Below are 17519 nucleotides of genomic sequence, written 5' to 3' on the forward strand. Positions count from 1 at the left end.
CCCCAGGTACTTCCCAGCTGTCTAGACAGCCAGGGAAGGGCCTCAGAGCCACCTCAGAATTTAGGCACCACTTACAAAGAATTTAGGCACCACCTTTCTGAGGTGGCTTCGATCCAGCCCCAGATGTGTTGCATGTGGGATGGGAATGGCACATGTGTGTACCCACCTTTTTGATCCACCTGCCTGCTGTCCCCAGGGCGGCTCAAACCACCATTCTCTTATCACCCTTTGTCACCCAGTATAAATAAAATTTATTATTATTATTACCATTTTGACAGATTCCATGCTATACCAGTTGCAAGAGCAGCAGGTGAAGCACAATGATGATCAGAAATCTCTGCGCCACAGAGAAAGGGAACAAGAACCAATTTGTTGCCCCTGGCTGTATTAAATATTTTATGTTTTGAATTTTAGCAACCATGGCATAGTTTGCTGATGCTTGCTTTTTCACATAAAAAGTAGTTGCTGAATGTTGATTACAGTGAAGGACATATTTTGAACTGTTGCTTCTTTAAAATTAGATCTGCACAATTGTATCCTGAGTTCTTTCAGATCTTCTCCCCTGGCATGGTTAGGAGTGCTATACATAAGTCCTATATAGAGAAGTGCAGGTAGTTTTCTGGCACCTCACATAAAGTGCTGTCTGAGATACATTACCTGTGAGTCTGTGCCTCCTGCCAAGGCCTGTTTACTGAGAATTACTGGGGGTTACTCCACTGTTGCCAGGCAACAAGAACTAGCGTTCCTACCATTCAAGCCAATTGTCAAACTGAGGGTTCAGTAGTCTCCTGTTTGAAATGCAATAAATAACAGCAACTCAACTTGTTTAACAAGTGCAATTACACAGTATTAGTCTAACCTATATAAGCCATATTATCTATCTATAGTGTCGGAAACAGCAGAGACATTGACTAAGAAAAGGGTCACACAGGACAGATGGTGATGTTTTTAATCAGCTTTGTGGAGAGCTAAAAGGAGCTGCGTGAAATGGACAACTGGGGTAAGATATAAAGTGTTTTGCAAACTTAAAGTTGTATGTTTATTCTCTTAACATCTTTTAAAATGATAAAAACTGTATATGCATTTTTAATTGTCATGTTTAAATTACTCTTGCATATGGGGAAAGGGGTTCCTGCCATAATGTAAGTACAGGTGAAAACAGTTATTGGCACTGTATGACTTTGTGGTCTGTTCACTTCAAATATAGAACTGTTAAGCTGCAGTTCTGAACAGCTTAACTATAGTGCTGTGTGACTAGCTTTCATACATGGCAGAAAATGTTGTGTGCCAAAAATACAGTTTTTCTCTGCTTCATGTTTTGCCTATATACATTTTTTAATCCTCCCAAATTGTTTTTAATTTTTCCTTTTCCCCAGCTTTGTATATACCTTAGACAATATACAGCTTCACTTACTTGGAGTTATTCAAGTTATGTGGATACATTCAGTGCAGTAATTATATGCTATTATATTGATAACACATATAGTGATAAAGAATTGTAAATAGCTATTGTATTATAATTGGCACCCTTCTCCTCAGTATGTTTGTGTTGATCTAGTCTTAGAGGGTTGTGTATGTGTGTGTGTAATAAAACTCTGTTTTCTCTTATACATTATTTTTGTTCCAGTTTTCAGGTGTTACCCACAATTGTGCCACTGGTTAAAAGAAGTTCAGCTCCCTCAGGATTTCAAATTAAAATGAAATGCTGATCATCTGTATAGCAGGCTACCCAAGGGCATTGCCAATGAGGCAGTGATCATCATTTATTTAGGAATGCCTTATAAAGAAGAGACTTTCCTGTAAACATGATTTGCCTGGCTCTCCCCTTGCACTGTGGTTTTCTATTTCATGCCATTGAAACATTCATCATGGTTTATTACACATCTTTACCCCTGGCCAGTTCACAGGGACACTTCCCAAGACTTGAAAATGTGGGTGCTTTTAAAAACATTTCTATTGTGCCAACCCAAGCTATCTGTGGACTGCCAGACCGGAGTGCTTTTTGTCAAAGTTCTGTTGGTGTTGAAAGCATTGAATTATGCACCCAGCGATTTTGCATTCAGAAATGTCCATACAGATCATCATCTTCTTCCTACATTGCCATTCTCTCAGAAGGCCTGGGTACCTGCATCACACAAGACAAAAATGATTTGCCTCCTGGATCCCCTAGCAACTCATCAAGCATAATTTTTCATAACCTGAAGGGATGTTTTTCTACTCCCCGTGCTAGGAGGCTTGGAACTTCATTTACTTTAACCATGTGGCTGAAACCTGAGAAAGAAGGTGTAATGTAAGTACCTGGCAGGTGTTCACTTAATCTGCAAAATCTATTCATAATACTAGATGATGTTACTATGAGGATTATGTTGGAACTCAGACTCTAATATGCAAATGAGTTCCTGTTGGGTTTTTTCCTACAAAAAAACTTTGCAAAACAATGGTGATATCAGGCTGTGTGGCCTAATATGCAAATAAGTTCCTGCTGGGCTTTTATTACCAAAAAGGACATCGCATCATGTGGAACAGCCAGGACTGTACCACTTCACACTGCATTTGGGAGGTCATGTGTTTAGGTTTCCCCATGCTGCTTTTGGAAAGCTAAAATACTAGGAGACATTTTCTAGACTAATCTCAAACTACTAATTATTGGTGTGCTGGTAAGTGTTTGAAATATATTTAAAGGCAGTACCTGTCCATGTAGTACCAGAGAATGCAAACTATTCTTATCTCTCCTCAGAGTGACTTGTAAATCAAGCATATAGGTTACACATGTAGGAGACTGCCATGAAAGCTCCCCAATGTATGACTGAGAAGAAACCACATTTTACTCTACAGGTATATTAGATTGCTGGGGTTTAGTCCCATTAGTGTGCAGATCTTTCACTTTATACTCTCTCCTTTCCATTCAACATACATGAGCCCACAAGAATAATCTGGATTCTGTTTCAGTTTTGTAATTCAGCCATGACTGTGAGACCTATATTGATAGGACAACAAATTGCATTCTGTGAGCGTACTAATAATACCTCATTCCAAAGCTATAAAAAGTTTCTTTCAGCAGTTTTATATGCATATGAACAAAAGCAGAAGTACATCCTCCACAATCCAATCTAAGATAAGTCCCCAAAACCTGACAGCATTGGGGTATTATGTACTGTGCTTTTGCTCCAACTTGGCTTGTTAATTAGATTGGTTTCCTCCTTCCTTACACACAGTATCATTCCCTGGCCATAAACTTCCACCTGCCTGACCTCCTATTTGGAAAAAAAATTGGGGAAATTGCAAAGAAAAATCAGGGATAGCAACCACCAGCAAACAATAATGTGTATGGGGGAAGATGTAGTTAAACAGCCAAGCTGGATCATAAAACAAGTATAGAAAAGCCCTCAGCCTTTGAAGGTAAGAAAGGTTAAAATTTTTCCAAGAATTGTTAATCCAGTGTCCATTGAACTTCTCAGTAGAATCTGATGGTCCACAATATCAAAAGCCTCCAGAGAGACCCAGTATTAATGTGTAAGGAAAAACTGCCCTCTCAGTCTTTTGGTTACAGATTAATAGTCAGAGGCGTCACTAGGGTGGGTTGCACCCTGGGGCCAAGTGCGCCCCAGAGGCGTCACTAGGGTGGGTTGCACCCTGGGGCCAAGTGCGCCCTGCTGGCTGCGCAAAAGCGTGGGAAGGCAGGAAGCCCCTCTCCCTCCCCGCCCGTGTTTTGGAGGGAGCTGCGACCTCTTCGCCTTGCGCAAGCGTCGACGGCCGCCTCTAGTTGCTGCCCGCCCGGAGCCTGCGCCTAGGGCAGAGCGGGCGGATGTGCCCCGGTCGGCAGACGCCGCGAAGCCCCCTTCCCTTCACAGGCCCGCCAGCACCCGGGAGGAGCCGCCCGCCAGCCAACCACCATGCGTCAGGCCTTGACTCAGCCGCGTCCCAGCGCCATCCCCCTCTCCTCCGACTCCATGGGTGACTCACTGCTCCAGGCGCGGGCTCCGGGCGGGCAGCAGCTAGAGGCGGCCGTCGACGCTTGCGCAAGACGGAGAGGGGGGCCAATGAGAATGCTCTGGGGGAGGGCCGATGGCCCCCTTGGCCCCGCCACAGCGACACCGCTGTTAATAGTATATCTGTTCTTGTAAACTAAAAAAACCTCTTGTTGAGGGTGAAAGAGGAGAGTGCAAAAGTAGGCTTGAAACTCAACATCAAAAAAACTAAGATCATAGTATCTGGCCCCCTCACTCCTTGGCAATAGAAATTGAAGACATGGAAGGAGTGACAGACTTCACATTCCTGTGATCCCAGATCACTGCAGATGGTGACTGTTGCCATAAATTTGAATGGACTTCGGAGGATGGTGGAAGACAGGAGGGCCTGGCACGACTTGGTCAATGGGGTCGCAAAGAGTTGGACTTGACTGTGTGACTGAACAACAAAAAGCTTCATTGGAATTCAGTGATGTGGGCACTGGGGAAAAAAGAATGAAATATTATCTATCAATGATAAACAGACAGACAGACATTCTTCTATGTATCTGGGGAGAGGTTCCTTCACTCAGAACAATCCATTTTATATCTGATATCAAGTCAAGCTTTTTTGGTAATATATTTAGATACTTAAATCTGGTGACAGAAGTGTGAACAGGCAAGACAGATCTTTCTCCAAACCTGAAAAGGGCCCTAGGTTTGCAGGAAAATATGGAATCTTAAAAGGTTTATTGGGGAGTTTAAAAAACTTCAAAAATGATAAAAGGAGCGCCTGTAGCTTTACAAAATTGATTCCTTCCATGGCTGCTGTTAGTCAACCACTGTGTTCCAGGTTTAGTTTTGTGAGTAAAAAGGGAAGGAGGAAGGACCCTTTCCAGCTAATTTTGGCCTGAGGGAAAATTCATTGGGGCCAGGCATGGATAGGCTTGCCAACTCCAGTTTGGGAAATTCCTGGAGATTTTGTGATGGAATCTGAGGGCAGAGTTTGGAAAAGTGAGAGGCTTCAGCTGAACATAATGCTATAGAGTCAACCCTTCAAAACAGTCATTTTCTCCAGGGGTTCAGAATCTAGAACTTAATTATAATTCTGGGAGATGTCCAGGTCCTATCTAGAGACTGGCAACCCTAGGCCTGACAACTGTCTCTATGTGACTTGATACCACCTGACTTGCATGACTTAGCAGTTAGAGCTTCAGAATAGTCTCTGGGAGAGGCAGATTCTTGCTGTAGAAGCTGACTACGTGATTTGGACCAGTCACATATTATCAGCCTGACCTACCTCACAAGGTTGTTGTGCAGATAAAAAAGGAGGAAAGTAGGAATGTCAGCCTCCAGGTGTGATAATAAATAATCTATAATGTACGCTGCTTTGGTCTCCATTCTGGAGAAAGACCATAGTTTTCTTTGGTAGAAGCTACAGGGAGGGAGGCAATGGAAATCTGAATACCGAGAGACAGATAAAGGTAGGTTGGCTGTTGGGTGGGAAGGAGATAGCATTGTCAATTCCAGGTTGGAAAATTTCTGGAGATTTGAGGGGTGGAACCTGGGAAAGGTGGGGTTTGAGGAGCAGAGGGACTTCAGACTGGTATAATGCCATAGACCAGGGGTGTCAAACTCATTTGTTATGAGGACCAGATCTGACATAAATGTAATGCCCGGTAGTAGAGATATAAACTTTATAAAAGACATAGACACAAAGATACTATTCCACTTTCTGAGTAAGCATCAAGTTGGTGTGCTGCTGGTAAGCATCAAGTTGGTGGGTCATCACTGCAAGGCCCCAGGTGCAGAGGAAAACCCACATAGGCAGACTGGAGAGCCAGCAGTGAAGCACTGGGCTGATGCCCCATGCTGCCTGGAGTGGGGAGCAAACCATTTCCCCAACCTGCTCTCATGGTCAATGCTCTGAGTCAAGGGTCCAGGAGAAAACATAAAATGGCTGGGCATTGCGAGCTCCCCTCCCCCCCCCTTAGGTCTACTTAGAGTGGCAATGGATCTCCAGAGTATCAGGCTGAAGTCTTTTTCATAAGCCACAGCCTGGTTCTTTTAACTGGAGGTGTCAGGGATCAGGGCTGGCCTGCCCATTAGGCACACTAGGCATTTGCCTAGGGTGCCAGCAGGGTGGGGGCACTGAATTCAACTCTCACCCCCACCTCACCCCCTGGGTAAATTCCTATTTGCCTTCCCCTCCCACCCTCCCTCACAATTTTAATGCCCAGAAACAAGCAGTGAAGCGCCGTGTTTCCCGGGCTCTTTAAAGGCTGCCTCCCTGTCAATCAGCAGGTAAAACAGCTCCTATACTGACAGCTCCTATGCTGGCCCTCAGGCGTGCTCACGATCAGCACAGGGGCCACAACGGCGGGAAGGATGAGTGAGCCGCTGCCTCCTCCCCACTTTCTTCCCACACAATCCAGGAAGGAAGTGGGGAGGAGGCAGTGGCAGCAGCTCGCTCATCCTTCCCACCACCACTGCCCCTGCACTGATCTCGAGTGCACCTAAGGGCAGTCATAGGAGCTGCTGGCCTCTAGCATGGTTTCACCTGCAGATCAGCTGATCGACAGGGGGGCGGCCTTTAAAAAGTCTGGGAGCACGGCGCTTCATCACCTTTTCCTGCGCATTAAAATTGAGAGGGAGGAGGAGGAGGTGCCATGGAGGGGGATGGCACAGGGGGGCGGCAGGCACTGAGGCTGCCTGGAGTGCCATACACCCTAGGGCCAGCCCTGCCAGTGATAGAAACTGGGACTCTCTGCATTTCAAGCAGAGGCTCTTCAACTGAGCCACAACCCCTCTTTCCCAATCTAAAGTCAACATGAACAAACCCAGCAAAAAGAAAGAAAATAAACTCCACCCCCCCACACACACTAGCAAGGGGAAGCACAAAGGAGGCAAGGAAGAGGCAGAGTCAGTTGAACCCAGGGGAGCCAAGGCAGAAGGAGCCCAGCCAAAAAAAAAAAAAAAATGAAGCACACATCCACTGTAGCAAGGCAAAGCACAATGGAGGTGGGGGAGGCAGAGCCAGTGGCACCTGGGAGAACCAAGGCACAGGGAGCCCCCCACTGAAAAAAATTAGAAACACCGACCCACTGTAAAAAGGTAAAGGTAGTCCCCTGTGTAAGCACTAGTTGTTTTCGACTCTGGGGTGATGTTGCTTTCACAATGTTTTCACGGCAGACTTTTTATGGGGTGGTTTGCCATTGCCTTTCCCAATCATCTACTCTTTTCCCCCAGCAAGCTAGGTATTCATTTTACCGACCTCGGAAGGATGGAAGGCTGAGTCAACCTTGAGCCGGCTACCTGAACCAGCTTCCGCTGGGATCGAACTCAGGTCGTGAGCAGAGGGCTCTCACTGCAGTACTGCAGCTTTACCACCCACTGTAGCAAGTCAAAATACATAGGAGGCAAGGGGGAGGTGGAGCAGTTGCACCTGGGAGAGCCAAAACAAAAGGAGCCCAGCAAAATAAATAAATAGAAAGACTCACTGTAGCAAGACAAGGTACAAAGGAGGTAAGGGGAGGCAGAGGCAATTGTACCTGGGACAGCCAAGGCAGAAGGAGCCCTGTTGTGGGCCAGATTAAAGCCCTGGGCGGGCTGGTATAGACTCCACCATCCAAAGCAGTCATATCCTCCAGGGGAATTAGTGTTACCAACCTCCAAATGAGCCTTGGAGATCCCCGGCAATTACAACTGTTCTCCAGATGATAGAGATCAGTTCCCCTGGGGGAATTGGCTGCTTTGAAAAGTGGAGCCTATGATATTATACCCTGCTGAGATCACTTCTCTCCCCATACCTCAGTCTCCCAAAACTCCAGCCTCAGATCTCCAGGAATTTCTCAACCTGAAGCTACAACCTTAAGAGCAGCTGACCTCTGCAGTTGGGAGATCTTTTGTGATTCCTGGAGAGCCACTGCCAACACTGCTGCTGTGCTGTGGTTTCCAAATATTTCAAAATCCAAGAAATAACTTGGAGAGAGAGCAAGAACTTCCAGATGAGCAGCTATAATTTAGGGGGGGGGGGAGACACTGGGGGTCATTTTTTTTTGTTAAGATGAAATAATTTTGTGCATGCTTGCGAAATAGGGTTGCCAACTTCCAGGTGGTACCTGGATGTCTCCCACTAATATAATTGATCTCCAGACAACCAAGATCAGTTTCCCTGGCTACTTTGGAGGATGGACTCTATGGCATTATACCTTGCTGAGTTTCCTCCCTTCCCCAAACTCTGCCTTCCCCAGGCTCCACCCCCAAAATCTCCAGGTATGTCTCAGTCCACTACTGGCAATCTTAAAGAGAAAACACTCTTCTTCGCCAAGTGATAAATTGTAAACTCTGTAACAACTTTCTGGATTCAAAACTGCTGCACATCAAGGTCACTTCCCTTATTAAAAATCACCATACCTGTGGAAGGGTCCACGTATCGGGCTGTTTGTTTTCAGATAAGCAGAATTAATAAACCTTGGATTATCCAATTGTTGTTTATCCAGGAACTGGTGAATCCAGTTACTAAATATTTTTCTACTTGGCTGTGTCTTCTCTCAAATATTTGTTAACTAAAAACTAACATGTTTACATACAAACAAAATCACCAATATGTTAAGAAATGCATGTTTAGGAAACCTGCAGACTGCATTTTTTGCTTAGAATTTTTGCTGACAAGTACTGATGACGTCTGAAAGACAGTAATGGTTAAAATCCATTTAGCAGTGATAAATTCATGATCAAGTGATCAATGGGCAAACTTCAGTAAAAGGCCTCATGCCTAAATTCCATTAAATGGAATGGGCTTTAGTTGAAAACTAATAAATCTTTTTTGCTGCATTGTATCCTATAATGCTGAACAAATATAACAATACTTACAGAAAGTAAGGAACATGTTACAGGTATATCATCTATCTATCTATCTATCTATCTATCTATCTATCTATCTATCTATCTATCTATCTATCTATCTATCTATCTATCTATCCATCCATCCATCCATCCATGTCTGTCTAGTAGTCTGTCTGCATTCAGTTGGTCGACTCTTTCCTTTTCACCTTTGCCTTTCGCTTTCCTTCCTTCCTCAGCTATTTGTAAAGCCTCATCAGACAGCCACTTTGCTTTCTTGCATTTATTTTTCTTTGGGATGGTGCTGATTGCTGCCATTTGTACAATGTCATGAACCTCCATCCGTAGTTCTTCAAGTACTCTGTCTATCAACTCTAGTTCCTTAAACCTATTCTTCAAGTCCACTGTAATATTCATAAGGGATGTGATCAAGGTCAAACCTGAATGGCCTAATGGCTTCCCCAGTTTTCTTCATTTTAAGACTGAATTTTGCAACGAGTAGCTCATGATCTGAGCCGCAGTCAGCTCTAGGTCCTGTTTTTGCTGACTATAAGGAGCTTCTCCATCTTTGGCTTCAGAGTATATAATCAATCTGATTTCTTTGTAGCCCATCAGGTGATATCCATGGGTAGAGTCGCCTTTTAGGTTGTTGGAAGAGGGTGTTTGCTATGACCAGCTTGTTCTATTGACAAAACTCTTTTAACCTTTGCCCAGCTTCATTTTGTTCTCCAAGGCCAAACTTGTCAGTTGTTCCAGTTACCTTTTGACTTCCTACTTTGGCATTCCAGTCCCCTATGATGAGGAGGACATATTTTTTTGGTGTTAATTCTAGAAGGTGTTGTAGATCTTCATAGAACTGGTCCATTTCAGCCTCTTCTGAGTCAGTGGTTGGGGCATAGACTTGGATTACTGTGATATTGAATAGTATGCCTTGGATATGGACCGAGATCATTCTGTCATTTTTGAGATTGTATCCTATTACTGCCTTCCTCACTCTCTTGTTAACTATAAAGGCCACACCATTTCTTCTATGGGACTCTTGCCCACAGTAATAGATGTAGTGATCCTCTGAGTTAACTTCACCCATTCCTGTCCATTTTAGTTCACTGATTCCCATGATGTCGATGTTCAGTCTTGCCATCTCTTGTTTGATCACACCCAGCTTATCTTGATTCGTAGAGTTTACATTCCACATTCCAATGCAGTATTGTTCTTTGCAGTATCAGACTTTCCTTTCACCATCAAACACATCCACAGCCGAGCATCCTTTCAGCATTGGCCCAGCCTTTTCACTTTTTCTGTAGTTACTTGGACTTGCCCTCCGCTCTTCCCCAGTACCATATTGGGCACCTTCCGACACACACACACACAAACACACAAAGATTTTATAGTTGCTATTTCAAATGTTATTGATAACATTGTCAAAGTATCAGTACTTCACACGTGATCAAAAACAAAATAGATTACTCTATGACTGCATTCAGATGGGAAATTTGAGCTGACACAGTCATCCCCTCACTGCTGGATTAAACAGGCACATTCATACTTGCACATCTGGGGCCCACTGCAAACTCACTGTTATCTCATCTTCCAACATGCCCAGTCCACTTAAAAAAACTACTGGTTACTTCCCAGTGGAAAATCATTGAAGTGCTTCTCTGGCATTTTCCACAGCTGTCTGAATGGTTTGGGGTGCACCAGGGAAGTGTCTGCTATGCACTTGACCAGTGTAACCGCTCCTCCAGGGCTTGTACAGGCTGTGCCTGCTTGGCAGCTGGGTGTGTACTGTTTGAGTGCCCCAGGGTGGCTCAAACTGTGACAGCTTTTTTTAAAGCCAAGAAGCTGCTGCAGGAGCTGCCCCTCTGAATCCAGCCTATATCAATTTTATAGCACAATCATAATATGGTCCTTATCACTGATACTCTTTCTAAGCTGTGGAGATTTGTGTGCAAAAGTTCTACTTTGTGAGCTACTGGCATTAAAGTTGTGAGCTACTGCATAAATTAGTTTGCTTTGAGGCCATTTTTCCTGAGCTAAGACAAAAATGTGTGAGCCGGAGGCTAAAAATCTGTGCCCTCATGCTAATTCAGCTTAGAGGGAACACTGCTGATCTCCCATTTATAAATCCAGTAAAACTCTGTGAGACAATAATAATGGAACATTATTTTGCTTGTCAGTTTTCAAGTTTAAAGTTGTTACATGGTGCCATCCTAAACAGAATGACACCCTTCTAAATCCATTAACTTAACTGTATTTAAAAGGGAGTAACTTCATTCGGGTATGCCGTGACAGTATCCTCTGTAGTATGTCACTGTTTTGCAATTGAGAACTGATGGCTTATGTTTTAATTTTCCCAAGGTTTCCCAGCATAACTGTGGCTGAGAGTTGGAACCCAATTTTTCCATGTCTACCACCATGCAGCAAAGAGAGAATTGATTAAAACAGTATCTGAAAGGAACCCAAAGATTACATTGAAGTGTATTCTTTATACTGTATTTATGACCCATTGGTTTCAATGAGAGCAAGTTAAGCATATGCATAATTCCCCTACTGAAATAAGTGAAAATTATGAATGCTTAACTTTCCCCCAGTCATGCTCATATTATATTAGGTGTGACATCCATTAGTAATAATTTCAGCAATAAAAATGCCAACATATAAATTCCTTCAGAATTGTACATTATATTTATTAAAGGGTGAAAATAACCTCCACGGGCAACATTAAGACATCCTGACATGCTTCTTTTCATGACAGGCGTGCACATGCCTTGTTTGTGCAGATGAAAGCATCCTGCTTTGGGAGCTCTTGGTCAAACTTTAATCCTGTGATTCGTCACTGGAAGCACTGACAGTTGCTGATCATCCCAGCTTTCCCCTCCTCCCAGCAGCCATTTCTAAACTTGGGAAGTTTATTCTTGGGGTCAGGGGACTGACATGGAGTGATAGCCATGTGGATTGGGAAAGGGGACAAAATTGCTCTCTCTTTCATCTTCTTTCCTCTCCTTGTTGCAACTTCCTGACCTGTGTGGCTATTAGTCTGCATGGGTCTACAGCCTCAGGAATAAACTTTCTGCAGACAGAAATGGCTGCTGGGGGAAGAAAGGAGAAACTCTGTGACATAAAATTAAATCTCAGAATTTTCCCAGACACTCTTGTTACTACTAACTGTGGCAATCAATTTGAAAGTTTTTGTTAGTATATGACTCAAGACAGGGTATGCCAGTTTTGACTGTGCAGTAGAAGTCATAAAGTTACATTTGCCCCCCCCCCCCCCGTTGGAATGAAGAGGCTGACACAGTGTGTTGGATAAACCGGGCCGCTTTATTGAAGATAACTTAAACAAACTAGAATGGCAAGGGGTATAGGCCTAACAGGACAAGCCCTGGGGTCAACCACAGGACCCTGCCTTGTCCTGGGAGGGTGAGCCACCCTGCCCCCAGCACGAGCCCAACATTATGGCCGGTGCTGAGCAGCCAGGCACAAACTCCACCTCCACCTAGGCCAGCATCAATCCCTCTGGAAAGATCCGCCCCGGTGAGGCTTTACTGTGATCTGCACTCCCAGCATTGAGCCGTAAAGCCCATCTGTAGTTCATACAGACCACCTGCACTAACTGGTGCTGAGCCATAGGTGCTCCCCTGAAAACACTGTAGCCCATACCTCATCCTGCCACCGCCAATGCCAAGCCTCTGCTTAGGCATTAACGCCCACCGGACGGCCGAGAGTCGACCGTAGCCCCTGCCTTATCTTGTCCAAAAAGGCCCGGTTGCCCAACTCTGATAAATGAACCCCATCTGGCCTATACAAGTCGTCATTCTTGACTCGTATGGCCAGATGGGGAAGGAATATCCCTAAACCCTCTTCCATGGCCTTCTGCAAGGCCCGGTTGGCCTTGCGTCTGGTGCGTTCTATCCCCCCGGGGGGACAGGGCAGACCACCAGACCCTGCGTGGCAGAATTGCTGACCACACAAAAAAGAACTCCTGGCCATCTCCGCTTAATGACCTGCAGGTCCTCCTGCGCCTGCAATGAAAGGGCCTTCCCTTTCATAAATCCAAGGTCATTACCACCAAGGTGGATAACCAGGATGTGTGGAGGAGGCGCCCTCCTACCATGGAACAGAGGCATGATCGCTGGCCAACGCAGGCCATGATGACCCAGCCACTCCACCGTTGCCCACTTGCTGAGACCCAACTGGGTGCCAACTGGCAATCTCCTGGCCTGGTGGGCGCCCAGAACACCATACTGTGCCCGCAGATGAGGATCCGATGCCTCTCCCTACAAGCCACAGCACCTGAAAAACAGAAAACAGTCACAACCCGGAAAATACATGTTAACGGGCAACATAACTGCTAACTTGCCCCCCACGCACTCTCTGAAAGACCAATGGGCACACATATGACTTGTAGGCAGCTGATCGCCACCAGCCCATCCGCTGTATAGCAGGAGAGGTGTAGCCCATTGCAGCCGCTGTAGATGCGACTCCAATTCGAAACAAATGTGTTCTGAATTTGACACCCCCTAACCCCAACTCTGCCAGTGCCTTACCGGTCACCGCCCAGAATTAATATTTTGTAAGGGGGGAACCCTCACTATGACGAAACAAGGGGCCATCGCCCTCCCCCCTGAGCAGTATATACTGCTCCAGGGCCTTGACAGGGCACAACTGTGGTGATACACATTGGCCAATCATAATGACTGTGCCCTTCTGATGCTGGTCAGTTTTGGACCACCTTACCATCAGCCAAACCTGCCCCCTTACAAATTTAACATCACTGGCATGCAGCGCCCAGTCAGAATTGTCCTTTTTTGACTGCACCACCAACTCACTGATCCGAAGTGCGCTGAAAAAGGCAATCAAAGAGGCTGCATGAAAAAGGGAGTCCTCAAAGGAAGACGAACATACGTCAGGCCAAACCCTGTAAAGCCCCTTCGGCACTGAAGGAGATATGGGCTCCCAGGCATCCGCCCATGACCCCCGTTCTCTTGCCCAACCCTCCAGCATCTTCCTAACCCTAAAGTTGCCAGTGCCCTCAGAAAGGCCCTGCACTTTACTAATAAAGGAAAGTACTGTCAATTGTCCCTTAACTGACTTAAGCCCTAATCCTCTGTCCTTCTGATGAATGTAAAATTGTATAATGTGTACCACTGGGACAGGCCAGCTATCCGGAAGCCCAGCAGCACTTCTAAAAACCTGAAACTGCAGATCCGCCCTTTCATAGGTTTTTCGAGTGCTCGATGCCAATGCTAATCAAATTGCCCTACTGGCTTCAGCCTCCCAAGATGCCAAAGTTCCAGTGGCATTCGCGCTGGCCGCAGGTCCGCTTCCAGAGCAAGCTGGCGAAAACGCTCGATCTTTTGGCGAGATAGAGCATCCGCCACCCCATTGCACACTCCCAGAACATGCCTTGCAAGAAATAGAATGTTCAACCAGAGGCATCGCAATGTAAATGCTTGCACCAAGTTCATAACCACTGTTGATTTGGATGACAAGGAGTTGATAACATGTACAACAGCCATGTTATCACACCAGAAATGGACTGTATGGTTGGCTAGCTGCTCCCCCCAAAGCCAAACAGCTACTACAATGGGAAAGAACTCCAAAAAGGTGAGGTCATTACAGAGCCCACTGACCAACCATGCTGCGGGCCACTGCTGCACGCACCAGTGTCCCTGAAAATATACTCCGAATCCAGTGGCGCCCGTGGCATCAGAGGATATCTGGAGCTCAGTTTCTATCTTTAAGTAATCCTGCCAAAATGAAATTCCACTGAAGAATTCCAAAAATTCCTCCCACACCTCTAGATCCCTCCACATGCCTGCAGTCATTCAACTCTATGGTGAGGGAGCCACAAGGGCCCCATGGCGTCACATAGCCACCTCAAGAAGGCCCTCCCCAGAGCTACAACTTTGCACACAAAGTTGAGGTGCCCCACCAACTGCTGCAGCTCCAGCAGTGACACCTTGCACTGCTTTTTGAGAGAAGCTAAACGATCCCTAAGACTCCCCACTTTATCCACAGGCAGCTGTGAAGCTTGTTGCGTGGTATCTAGCTCAATACCTAAAAATGTAATCACTGAGCTGGGGCCCTCTGTCTTTTCATGGGCCAATGGCACCCCGAGCTCCTGCACCAAGCCCTCAAATGACTGCAATAACCTGGCACATTGCCCAAACCCCGCAGGGCCAACAAAAAGGTAGTCATCCAGATAGTGAACAGTATCACTCAACCCAAACCTGGCCCGAAGCACCCATTCCATAAAGGAACTAAACTGCTCAAAAGCGACACAGGACACTGAACATCCCATTGGTAGGGCCCTGTCCATATAATATTTCCCCTCCAGGGAAAAGCCCAGCAAATCAAAATCCTCTGGATGTAATGGCAAAAGGCGAAATGCTGACTTAATGTCACATTTTGCCATTTCAGCCCCCACACCACAACCCCGAAACACTTTGACTGCTTGGTCAAATAACGTGTACCTGACCGAACAGAGAACGTCTGGAATGGAATCGTTCACTGATCCGCCCCTGGGGTAGGACAAGTGGTGTATCAAACGGTATTCCCCTGGCGCTTTTTTAGGCACCACCCACAAGGGAGACACCCGTAAAGTGGGTACTGGTGGAGCATCAAAGGGGCCGAGGACCCTCCCCTCTGCATACTCCTTGACTACTTTTGCCCTGACCACGTGTTCCATCCCAACAACAGAACGAAGATTAGGGGCCAAACAAGGTTCTCTAGGTCCCTGGTACGGAATCCTAAATCCATAGGTAAGGCCCTCCAGTAAATAGGCCCTATTAGCCATCTGGGGATAATTGCCCAGCAACTGCCTAAGTACCTTCAGACGTATGGGGCTGGGTCCCTTTTCCAGGTGGTTGCTGGTTGCTCCCCCCCCCCAGGACGTTTGGCACTCGCCCTGGTTTTAGACTTACTGCAGGCTGAGAAGGCGTGTGACCCCCGGCACTCATGTTTAAATTTACAGGCCTTTCTGGAACACACACCCTTGGATGTAAATTCCCTGCAGAGCAGCCGGGATTGAACCAACTGGCCCGCCACACTGCGGGCACCTACCGTATTCTGTTGTTTGACTAAATGCCCACTGTCGACCCTATCACCCTATTGGACTTCACCAGGGACATCAGCTGCAGCCAGAGCTGCTGATTAATCTGATCACAAGAAAGACCTGGGTTGACCGTGGCCCTCATCCTGAAGGCCTCGTCATATTGCAACCACGCCGCACCGACGAAATCCGTGTATGCATGGTGCATTATGTCGCAATACTGGAAAAGCACCGCAGCCTGAAAAGGCTGTGCCCTTGCTATTACCCCAGCATAGATCAGGAAACCTGGCAGTTAATTGGACCAGGTCCTGTCTACCTTTCTCCGTTTCAGCTTCTTCTTATCATCTAGGTCCTCCTTGTCCTTCTTTTCCAGCTCTCTAAAGAGGAGGCTGAAGACGTCCACGTATTCACCCCTCAAAATCTTATCCCGGGTGGCCCCTGACAGGTGATCACCCAAGGGCAATGCAGTGTTGCCGTATGGGAGGACTTGGAAAGATATGGACCCGTAAGGATTTGGGGGATAACTCCACATACCCCAATGATAACCCGATTATGCCCCTTGCTGCAGCAACTGTTGTTGGCCCCCCCCCCACGACAGCACACCTAGCGCTGACTGTGAAGCCGAGGTGCCTTGAGACGATGCCGTGGCTGCTGATTGCAAAGGGGGCTGTGAGGTGGAACCAACAATGCTCTGGCATTGAAGCGATGCAAAAGGTGCACCCCAAGCCCATGACGGTCCAGCCTGACTCTGTTGTCCCAAAGGCCCTGACTGCCCCGGCATCGGTGCTGCCGAACCTGGTGTACTATGGGGGACCATCGACTGGGGGAGGCCCCAAGGCCAAGAGGGAAGCTGGTGTTACACTGGAGACTTACCCACTACACCTGGGGGGGGGGGGAGACAGCCACTGCCACAGCCGGGGCTGGCTGTACAACCTCCCTCACTGCTCCAAGGGCCACGGGCTCCCTGCTGGGAACCTCTCCTGTATCCACGTCGTCTTCCTGGTCCGGTTCCTGCTGCATGTCTGCACCAACAACCCTGCCCTGTAACGCAGAAAGGCAAGCCAGAATGTCCTTTCAAAAGTTAATCTGGATGACCGGCCTGTTGCCCTACGGCACCCTTCCCATGTGAGAGCCCCCGCAGAGCCCCTCTATTGCTCCAAAGCGTCTAGTTGACCAATAATGGCCTGCCTTAATTGGGCCTCCTCACCCAAGTCACCCAGGGGAATAGGTTGCTGGCCCCGCTTCCTAGCGGGCCAAGCGAGCTGTTTCCCTTTAGAGGGGCCCTGACCCTTCCTGAGTGCCATAACCTCACTTATGTGGCTGCCCCTTAAACAAGGCCCCTATGGTTAACCTTGCTTACCTAACTTGGGACAACCACCTGAAAGAGAAACAAAAGTGAGGGGGGGTAGCCACAGAACCCAACCATACACCACCCTATTGAGAAGGGGGGTGGGGAAGAAACCTAGCACTCCCCAAGCTGCCCACCCTGTCCAAAGCAGAGGGGGGGAGAGGGCCGTCCGGCCTAGCCCCAATGCCCTGCGGACCCCTTCCTCGCCCTCCTAGCTGCCCCCCAAAACCGACCCCGCTACCCTGTACTCCAAGCAGCTGAACAGGCTGGCCTCAGCTGTGGGCCATTGCCTGCCACCGCCGCGTGTGCCAAAGGACCTAGCTGC

At 47.0% G+C, this 17519-nt stretch overlaps 1 protein-coding gene across 1 annotated transcript in view; it reads left to right on the plus strand.

The window, feature by feature from the left end:
• The first annotated feature begins 770 nt into the window (after positions 1-770).
• The window catches only part of USH2A (usherin), a 1244521-nt gene continuing 1227772 nt past the window's right edge, over positions 771-17519 (plus strand). Inside the window, exons 1-2 of the mRNA XM_060246775.1 lie at positions 771-1000; positions 1635-2290. Of these exons, the coding sequence (XP_060102758.1) occupies positions 1806-2290 (485 nt within the window). The 5' untranslated portion in view covers positions 771-1000; positions 1635-1805. The remainder of the gene's footprint in view (positions 1001-1634; positions 2291-17519) is intronic.

This window comes from Heteronotia binoei, chromosome 1 (assembly GCF_032191835.1).
Source record: "Heteronotia binoei isolate CCM8104 ecotype False Entrance Well chromosome 1, APGP_CSIRO_Hbin_v1, whole genome shotgun sequence".
Lineage (NCBI taxonomy): Eukaryota > Metazoa > Chordata > Lepidosauria > Squamata > Gekkonidae > Heteronotia > Heteronotia binoei.